We start from the raw sequence: 9,593 nt of genomic DNA on the forward strand, positions 1-9,593 counted from the left end.
CCGTCTCCGGTTGTCAAGGACGGTTCTAAACTTGTTCGTGACGTCACCGTGTGAGATAAGAGGTTCGTTATCTGCGCCGCGGGAGCAGGGTGGGGATATAGTCGGTCTGCCACGCGAGATGATTCTCTCGGCAATACTTTCGTCTGGTTACTAGCGAGCGGCTCGTCGTGGGGCGTGGATCGGCGTGTCGAGGGTACCGATAAACGCGTTATCGCGAGTGATTCGACGGGCGTTCGCGTCCGGTCCTATACCCTTTAAGATAATCGTGACGCGTACGTTCCCTTCGTACGAGTTCCAAATCACCGATACCGTCCCTACGTCCTCCTCCGTTGTATCACGATATTCACCGGGATCGTTATCGATCGTACATTCACCTAAACACGAGCAACTTCCAATTCCCGGACATCCCGCGAGTAGTATATTACCAACTTCTCGGTGAAACGTTCCGCGGGACCGGTATCGATCGTACATTCTCCCAACGTGGAACTCGAAACTCCCAGACGGCTCGCGATTAGTATATTCTCGAAAACGAGCAACTGGAGATACCAGACGGTCCGCGACTGGACAGTTTATTGTTTCTACGAGGAAGTCCCGGATAGTCCGTGACTGATCTATGGTCTTCGAAAAGATACCGAGGGATCTAGACAACCCGCGAGTGGGTAGCATATTCTCCAGGCGAGAGACTCGGAAGTCACGGACAGCCTACGAGTACGTGGTATATGCTCGGAACGAGGAATTCGGAAGTCTCGGACAGACTGTGACCGGTATACTATTCGGACGAGGGACTTGGAACTTCTGGAGGATCTATGACTTACGGTGTATTCTCCGAAAGAGGAACTTGGGAGACTGAGACACCCTGTGAGTAGAGTACATTCTCCAAAAGAGGAAGTGGATATCTCGAGCAGTCAATAACTGCAAGGTATATCATCCAAAAGAGGAATTAGAGATCTCGAGCAGTCAATAACTACACGATACATTCTCCATAAGAGGGACTTGGGACTCTGAGACACCCTGTGAGTAGAGTACATTCACCAAAAGAGGAAGTGGATATCTCGAGCAGTCGATAACTACACGATATATTCTCCAAAAGAGGAATTGGAGATCTCGAGCAGTCAATAACTACACCATATACTCTCCGAAAGAGAAACTTGAGAGTCTGAGGACACCCTGTGAGTAGAGTACATTCACCAAAAGAGGAACTAGATATCTCGAGCAGCGAATACCTACACTACATTCTCAAAAGTGGTACCTCGTAAGTCAAAGACAGCCCCTGACCGTTCGATTCTTTACGCCCCCAACGTTCTAGACGCGATATCGTGGTGCGCCATCGATCTTCTTCGTATTCATCGAGCTGGTAACTCGTTGATCTCGGACGGGCCGCGAGCGTGCATTCTCTCCGCGGAGAAACTGGAAGTCCCAGACCGTGAGTCACGATTCCGTGGGACAGAAGTCACTTAACGATTCGGAGACTACCTGTTACACGCGGTCGGGCGGCCGGGCGGGCGGACGGTTTCGTCATCGTTTCGTTCAGCGAACCTTATCAACGCGCTTCGAACGATATCTGACCGAGGAGGATCGATAGAGGAGAGTGGGACAGTGCGCGTCACTGGCCTAGTTAACTCGCTTCTGTACGCTCGAGCGTTTCTCTTCCCGCGCGAGCGGCCCCAGTCGTTGCAACGCGTTCGCGCCTGTTGATCGCGCACTCTCGGCATCTCGACGCGTTACATTCCTACGATAAATCGCCGGGACACCTGCCATGGAGTCCGAACGACCGCGCCAAAGGAGCATCGATTTCATCGAGGGCGAGTTGATACCATCGATGGTTCACGCGCGTCGTTTCTGCGAGCCGAACTCGCGCGAGTTCGTCGAGTTCGAGTCTGCCGTGGTGCGTCTCGTCGAGTTGAGTCGCAGCAGCGAGATCTATCGCGTGGAGGCCGTGGTTAGATTCTCCGGTGAGCCCCAAGAGTTTCCCTTGCTGGTGAAAATGTTACCCGAGGACACGGAACAATCCGGCCCGGCTTTCGACGCTTACCAAAACGAGGAGATGTTCTACGCGAAGATGACCGGGAAATACGGGACCGATCTATCGCCCAAGTGTTACCTCTCCGATCTTGGTAGCTACGGACGTCCCGTGATCGTTCTGGAGGACCTGGAGGCGGTCGGTTACACACAAGCGGACGGTGAACTGGACGACGAACACCTAAGATTGTGCGTGGAGGTTCTGGGCAAGTTTCACGGTAGAGGGCTGAGACTCAAGGCCACGGAACCCGATATCTTCAGGGAATTCGAGGCGAAACTGCTGGAGGTCACTCTCACCGAGGAATCGATGAGGCAATACGAGAAGAGATCGTCCAGGTAATGCCTCGTGGCTAATTGGAGAGTGGTCGGTCGAAAGGAGAATTCTTTTGCATGTTCGTTAACGAGGGAACCTTTGGTTTGGAATCATTTTAGGTAATAGTCCTGTTTGGTTCGAGTTTGGAGGTAAATACGAGTAAAATATCAATAGTCGATTGTTTCGAACAACGTTGCAAAGTTCGTTTGTATCGGATTCGAGTAAAAATCGAAACGAGAGTCCGCGTACCGTGCGGACACTAGCCGGTTAAAGGGATCTAAAGTATACGAGGGTGTAACTATAAACTTTACACGGTATTTTGTCAGCTCGGCACGAGTCTCGGATTTCAATACCCGGAGGATTCGCACCTGCACGGGATTGGACCTCATTAGCGGATTATCGGCGAAACTTTTGTAATCTGTGTTCAATAATCGCACGTGGTTATACTAGTTTCCGTGTGAATAGATAACGATGAAATTTATCTCGTCCTATCGGTTACAAGCTGTTAACCCCTTCTGTCCCAATGATTCGATATAACACCGTTGGCTACGAGCTACGTAATTTTGTATCGGAACTACTCGATGATTTCGTTCGACGACATTGACGTTCGTAGGTGCAACGGAGAACGAGATTTGGCAGCTCGGGTTGTTTTTGTTCGCGAGTCATTGCTCGAGTTATCGCAACTGTTGCGAACGAGATATCGTTCGAACGACTTGGTTCGTGTAGGTACATTTGTACGAACGAAAAGGAACGCAACGGGAAAGTAAAAAAAAATACTGGTTCAACGTAGCTTTGAAAATCGATCTTAACGATGCAACGCGCAAAAGTTTGTTTTCACGTTCGTAAGAGACGCTCGGTGTATCTCCCTTCGCGATAACGAAGCGATAACAACACCAACGGTGATACCGATAAATGCTCGCGTTGTGTTTACATCTACCGAATAATCTTCGTCGATATCGGTGAACAATTCTTATATTTATATTCAACGCGGTAAAAGTCACTCGCGGTATCGAGCACTCGTAAATAAAAAAGTAAAGTTTACATTGACATGATTGATTTTCACGAGTATCGTAATCCCCCAAAGGCTCGAGATTGTTATCTTTTCGTTTTATCAACTTTATTTTTCATTTCAATTCGTATTAAAAGAATTCATACACAGACGATCGTGTGCACCTTCGTTGCATCGATATCGCGAGCTGAAAATTTTCATTTTTTATCGAGAATATCGTACCGTACGCGTTACGTGTCGTATCTTTTGATTAGTTTTCGATACATACTTCCTACGCTCCAACATCGGATTAAATATTTTTCTCAATCGTCTCGACGAACAGATTGCAAACTCTTCTTCCGTGCAATCCGTGCGATTCTACGTCTTTGGGATCGGTTTCGTTCCGAGTCGCGTAAACAGTCCAGAAATTTTCCACGATCCCAGATTCGGTTCTAAAAGGGACCGCGTGACAATAGCCACTTCCCTGCCAACGGATGAAAATGTAGCTTCCCTTTCTTTCGTTCTTTCCCTTTGGTAGACGCGGCTCAAAGCCCGGTTCTGGCGGATGGTTTTCAGACGCGTAACTCTGCGTGCCGTAGAACGCAGTCCTCGTTTTGTTAAAAATAAACTCGACGTTTACAGTCCGAACGGTATTTCTCGTTTATCTTGCAAGTCCATTACATCGAAGTAAAGGAACGAGCAATAAAGACACAACGAAGACGGTGTACAAGACGAGTGAATTATTTCCTACGGGGATAATGGTTATGAAAATAAATTGGCGTTTCGTCCAAGGTATTGCCGGTCACTCGGTAAGGCTGACCGAGCAACCCTTGCCCTGGACGCAATTAATCGCTCGAACAGTCTCCTATTTCGGAGAATTTCGAACAAACTTGGCGTCGAGGAAAAGATCTTCGGCTAGGTCAGCCTTATTGAAATCTACCAGCAATATCTGCACCAAGAGGCGCAGTTATTTTCATAACTATCACGCTCCCAATTAACCAAACAATTTCACCCTTTTACACATTTACGTCGATCCTACCGGAGTCGATGAACGACAAATTTTCCTCGATGTGTTTGACTGCTTTGTTGGTGATAACAAATTGGAGACACTGTACGTACGATTTTCTCAATTAACTTAGTAATTTTGTACGCTCGGTTCATCGAAACTAAGAGATCGAGTAAATTGCAGATTGATTTTTAACGGTTTGAATCTTGTGCGAAGTCGATAGAAATTTATGTCATTGTATCGATGATTTCTTGGCTGGGATAAAAATTTGCAATGTTTGAATATACTATCGATTTTCACGAAGCTTTAAAATTATCGTTAAATTTCTAGTTTATATTTCACAAATGTTTCGGGATTGCAGGCGTTCAACGGAACCGTTGCTTTTCGAGTTGAAAAAGGTACGGATGTTTAGGAATTGTTACTCACAATACGGAATATTTCAAACAAAAGTTTCGTACGTCTATTAATTTTCATAAAAAATATCAATGCACGACAGTGTAGATATCTCTGGTTTCAATTTTTAGAAACTAGATCAACATCTCTATTGATTCGTTCAAGAACGTCAAGTTGACAACAAAATTAAATTCTCTTAAAAGAAATCAAGACCTGTTGAAGTTTTCCCAAAAATATTACAATCTTGTAAAAAAAAACCGGTTCAAAATTTAAATCCACCGAATAAGTAATTTCCAAGGAAAGTAACTCACCACTCTTCGTCGATATCTCTCGTTTCGCTTCAATATTTCAAGACAGTATTCTCAAAACGTGAAACTTACAAAAAAACAAAACGTCTATACCCGAAAATCGAAAAGATAGTATCTTCAACGCGCTATGAAAATTTCTCAAAGGGTCTGTCGCGGTTCAAAGACGGTTCCTCGCGAGATTGCAAGAAAGCTATCGGAGAATGCTTGGGGAACAATACAACGTACTCGGAGCTTTGAGAAATCGGTGATTAAATACGGTGTTCGAGTTTCGGTAGAAATCCACGTGAATCTGTGCAGCGATCGAATAATTCCCGAGGTGGCGAGGTGTTGGTGGCTTTACGGTGCGTTTCGATTTCGCGGCAGGGAACTTCCGTTTCGCGTAGATGCGCGTTGTTCGTTTTCCTTTCGGTAAACTCCGAGCGGTGGTCTCGTGAAATGTTTTCGACAACTTAAAATCGCGGGAGGAACGCGATTACGCGGGATAACGAATCGCGGAGTCGCGTCGCGCGGAATCGGGAAGATTTCGGTTAAGTTTCGCTAATTCCGGTTAAGGATTGAATAAACAGGGTTCCACGGGACGTAGGTACGACCACGGTAGTTGAATTAACGTTACGGGTGCAGGATTAAACGTTGTAAGATTAAACGAACCCGAAATGTCGCGAACTCCGTGAATTGTTCGCCATTGAAAGCGTTACGATCTCGTCGTCGTGTGACATTCGGCGTTACGTTTCGACGTTATCGATGTCAAATACCCACGGTATTGCTATTTCCGCGCGAGCGGAATAATCGGCGTACAATTGAACCGAACCGAATCCAAAATTGATTGGGTTTCGAGTATCGACAGATTGACGCGAATCAATCGATCACCTGTTTGTTAGAAAATCTGCTCCGAGTAACGCCCGGTGGCGAATTATCGTGCGTATAGCTGGAGGTGCGTGCTTCCGGGTCTCGTGTGGAACGGATTAACGAAAAAAATGTTATTTATTAGTTCGAAACCGGTCGAAACTTTCGTGTAGTTTTATGGAAAGCGAAAACGATCCGTGAACAATTTTCGAGCGATTGTCGATTAACTGCAGCTAAGAATTTTGTAATATACGTGGGGACCGAATCGATGGGGAGAAGAAGGTTATTATTCCGTTGGAAAAATTCGACTCGCGGGAAACTGTCGCAAGTTTTGTCGCATTAACGGTATTTATTTTCGATAAGAGAACCTCGCGTCAAATTATCTTTTCTAACCAATCGAAATTCCTTCCCCGAAACTATGACCTCGTTCGAATTTCGAACTCGATGTCTCAACCTTGACTAAACTCCAGCCTAAAGATAACTCCTACCCTAATGTTTTCCTACGGTATATATGTTTCTTAAAAGCTATCACTGCAAGCAGATTCGTATCAACGGTTTTGAACCGCACAACGTCAATAAACGAATATCTATCGTACTCGCAACTTTGTACTCCGAATTGTATACGGAAACGAACCAAGCGTTACGGAATGCAACAGTTTGTACGCGATTCAAGAACGATTCGTCGAACGATACTTTTATAGAAACGGGTACTTAACGATAGTTGCAAACTTTGGATACCAAGCTCGCATAGAAAGTTATTACATCGGTTTAGAGCTTCGGATCGCGGAAAGGTTTTACCTTTCGAAACTCGAAACCGAATTGCACGATTTTATTTATCGATATTCGTAACTTTCGTCCACTTATCTCGGAAACGAACATTTTTGATACAAAGTGTTGGAATAAATGCAACAATGACTTATGCAGTGCCACACGTTGGCGATGTTTTGTCAAAAGGATCGTCAGCTGCGCTGTCAACGATTTGGACATTGGTTTCTTTTTTCAATTTTCTACAGTTTTCAGTCATAAACAGAGAGTCGAGAAAAATATAGGACACTGTTCGTCATTTGCGTAAAATTATATCACTGTGTTACTAGATACGCGAGATCCCTTTGGTTTATTATAATAAACCAAATATTAATAGATTGCTCGAGAAGTTTTGTCGTTCGTTAAGAAATGGAACTATTAGGTTCGTCGTTTTATTTTTCTAAAGACGGTACTATTATTTGCTGAACAAGTGCAAAATTTCTTGTAAATTCGTCGACTCATTTCTATATTCGCGTAATATTTTTTTACAATGAAAAAAACGACAAAATTGATCGAACGACCTAGTATAATTCGAATTTTTGCAACGCAAAGATTCGTGGCTCGTATTTATTCCTTCTAATTGCAATATATTTGGTTGTTCGAAAAGTCATTTCCTTTTTTCTTTTTTGGTGAGAATAACACGCGAGATCTCTGTGTATTATAATAAACCAAATATTATTAGATTGCTCGATAAGTTTTGTCGTTTGCTAAGAAATGGAACTATTAGGTTTGTCGTTCTATTTTTCTAAAGACAGTACTACTATTTCCTGAACAAGTGCAAAATTTCTTGTAAATTCGTCGACTCATTTCTATATTCACATAATATTTTTTACAATGAAAAAAACGACAAAATTTACCGAACGACCTAGTATAATCCGAATTTTTACAACGTAAAGAATTCGTGGCTCGTATTTATTCCTTCGAATTGCTATATATTGGGTTGTTCGAAAAATCATTTTGTTTTCTTTGGTGAAAATAAAACACCAAATTTTTTAGAGTGCATAAACATTTTATCAAATCATATATCCTCCATTTTGGAGAACGCAACGACTTTCCGAACGATCGAATATTTTAAAAACGTTCCGCCGAGTGAATAATTCGTCCCTGATATCGCGATCGATCGATCTCGAGCACCGAACTGGTCTAACGAGCTCCGATCTCTTGTTCACCGATTGCGGAATAATCGTCGCCGTGTACGGTCGTATAAATCCACGTGTACCTTTCGTTCGCAGGATGATGGACACCGTCGAATCGATGTCGGATTCAAGGCTGGCCGAGAAAGTGAGAAAGAAGCTGAACAAGAGCCCGATGGAGACGGTGAAGAGCATCGCGTCGGAGGTGAACGAGATCTCGACGATCTGCCACGGTCATTTTTCGCACGACAATCTACTATTCAAATACCAGAACGGGAAACCGAGCGACGTTAAGGTGATCGACTGGCAAACAATGAGATATTGTTCACCGGCCGTCGATCTTGGACCCATTCTACTGTACAACATGAAACGAGAAGACGGACCGACCGAGTTGCACGAGATTCTCACCTTGTACGCCGAGAGCGTGAAATCCGAATATCCAGAGATAGCCGTGGAAAGATTGACGGAAGACATCGTCGATAAGTTTCTCTTCGCGTGTCTCATCCTGTCGTTCCAGGAGCACATCACCGACGATGAATTCACGCAAATTATATTACACGTGGAACGATTGAACGTCTTCGAGTGATCGTTCGTCGATTCGTTCGCGTACGAATCTCGCGCGTTCGATTCGTTAAGGTTGTGACACCGAGACTGACCGAGTTTTTTTATACAAAAAAGATGAAAATAAGATGAAAAATAAAACGAAGACAACCTGGATAGAGACTTTCTTCCACGTTTCGCGCCGCTATGTGTAACGTACATAGAGCAGATTCAATAAAGTCGCTGTAAAACAATTGCGTTCCATCGATTCGTAGCTACCAGCGAGCCGAGTTCGATGGGTAGGACGAACTCGACGAAAATCACTCACCTGGTCCTCGATGTTGCTTTTCTCGGGGATTCGCCGACCGGTCGTCCCGTCGAAATCGATACGATGTTTGAAATTGCGTCTTGTTTTGTTACAGAACCGGGAAGCGCGGAATTGTCGAGAAAACGTATCCGACGTGTACCGACGAAAATAATGGTAATTCCACGAACGATTTCAGGATCGTGTAAATACCGAGTGCACGTAGTTTCACTGTACACGAGCGTTACGATCGAACGTAATTCGGTCGACACAGTTGGCTCGCCGGAACGGGAGACGCACGATGGTAATCTCGCAGGATTGGGCACCACTGGCTCGTGGAATTTGATATAGGAGAGACTGGGATTCGTGGCCGATAGAGGCAGTCCTGAATTCACGAGACTCGATAAAGACACGATTCCGGGCATTTCAGATTCGGTGGTGATTGTCTCGGACTTGCGAGACCCCGTAGGGACGAGGTTTTCGAACTTTCGAAATTCAGAACGGACAATTGCGTGACCGATAAGGCTACCAGAGGCCACCCCGTTTCCCAGAGAGTCGACACCGACGATCACGGACGCGTGGAATCGAATCAACGTTGCCTCGAATCCGTGGAAGCTCTCACGGATGACTACCATCGAATGATGCCGCGGTAGACCATCCAGGGTTTTGCGAGATCTACGAAAGAGACGATCGCGAAATGGCGAACGTACGCGGAGACAACTTGGCTGGACTCGGGGAAACGAACAGAGACGACGAACGGGTCGGAAGTATTCGATGGAAGAAACTCGCGAGATTCGACAGAGACGACTTCTGACGGTCGGTTACGGACTCGCGAGACGCTACACGAACGATCCAAAACTCGCCAAGTGTGCGGGAACATACGAGAAACGACTGGTGATCGGAACGAGTGGAAATCCGGAAGTTCCGAGGTACCGGGACGCA

At 45.1% G+C, this 9,593-nt stretch overlaps 1 protein-coding gene across 1 annotated transcript; it reads left to right on the forward strand.

Annotated features, from left to right (window-relative positions):
* Positions 1-1,749: 1,749 nt before the first annotated feature.
* LOC143152786 (uncharacterized) lies at positions 1,750-9,027 on the forward strand. Its single transcript, XM_076323275.1, has 2 exons — positions 1,750-2,355; positions 7,907-9,027. The coding sequence occupies exons 1-2, from the start codon at positions 1,757-1,759 to the stop codon at positions 8,391-8,393; spliced, it is 1,086 nt and encodes a 361-aa protein (XP_076179390.1). The 5' UTR covers positions 1,750-1,756; the 3' UTR covers positions 8,394-9,027.
* The last annotated feature ends 566 nt before the right edge of the window (positions 9,028-9,593 follow it).

The sequence above is a fragment of the Ptiloglossa arizonensis genome, chromosome 11, assembly GCF_051014685.1.
Source record: "Ptiloglossa arizonensis isolate GNS036 chromosome 11, iyPtiAriz1_principal, whole genome shotgun sequence".
In the NCBI taxonomy this organism is placed as follows: domain Eukaryota; kingdom Metazoa; phylum Arthropoda; class Insecta; order Hymenoptera; family Colletidae; genus Ptiloglossa; species Ptiloglossa arizonensis.

Coding starts and splice junctions, on each gene's coding strand:
- LOC143152786 (XM_076323275.1), top strand. CDS start 1,757: ATGGAGTCCGAACGACCGCGCCAAAGGAGCATCGATTTCATCGAGGGC. Junction 2,356..7,906: donor TACGAGAAGAGATCGTCCAG/GTAATGCCTCGT, acceptor TTTCGTTCGCAG/GATGATGGACACCGTCGAAT.